At 44.7% G+C, this 503-nt stretch overlaps 1 protein-coding gene across 1 annotated transcript; it reads left to right on the top strand.

Moving 5' to 3' along the window:
* Positions 1–6: 6 nt before the first annotated feature.
* Positions 7–499, top strand: LOC110440674 (the record flags this gene model as incomplete). Its single annotated transcript, XM_021483833.1, has 1 exon — positions 7–499. A coding segment is annotated over exon 1 (450 nt), but the record flags the coding sequence as incomplete, so codon positions are not given.
* Between the last annotated feature and the right edge of the window lie 4 nt (positions 500–503).

The raw sequence follows: 503 nt of genomic DNA, 5'->3' as shown, positions 1-503 counted from the left end.
ACCTTTTTCTTTCTTACGCTCCGGTGCCATAGCAGTACATCATGAGTTGATGTCAGCTAAATACACTGAAACCGTAAACGCGGAGTTAAACGGCAAGAAAATGCTCGACATGGATGTTGTATTTGGAAAAGACACTGCGTACGTAGCGGCATTAACGATGCGAGCACCTCAACCAGTCTCGTTTTCATCCAACGGCGAATTTGGCGAATCTGCCATCAGAGGAGACGTGAATATAAACTGGAACGCTGAAAGTCAAGACAGTAACGTCAGAATTGCAGCTGCTCTCAATGATGGAAGTGATCGCTTCACAAAGAGAAAAGATATGTCAATGACCGTCACACTACCAAGAAAGACAGTCACTGTCACCAGTTCCCTGAGTACGTCTTCCATTGCTATGAGCTCCAGCGGAAACATCATTATCGACGGTGTCACCAAATTTGGAATTGACTATGAAACATCAGCTAAAAACAGACGCAACAACAAGGAACAGAGCAACACGTTGG

The sequence above is a fragment of the Mizuhopecten yessoensis genome, unplaced genomic scaffold (genome assembly GCF_002113885.1).
Source record: "Mizuhopecten yessoensis strain PY_sf001 unplaced genomic scaffold, ASM211388v2 scaffold681759, whole genome shotgun sequence".
Taxonomy (NCBI): Eukaryota; Metazoa; Mollusca; class Bivalvia; order Pectinida; family Pectinidae; genus Mizuhopecten; species Mizuhopecten yessoensis.
Note: the sequence above shows the minus strand (reverse complement) of the source record. Positions and strands in the feature narration are given on the sequence as shown.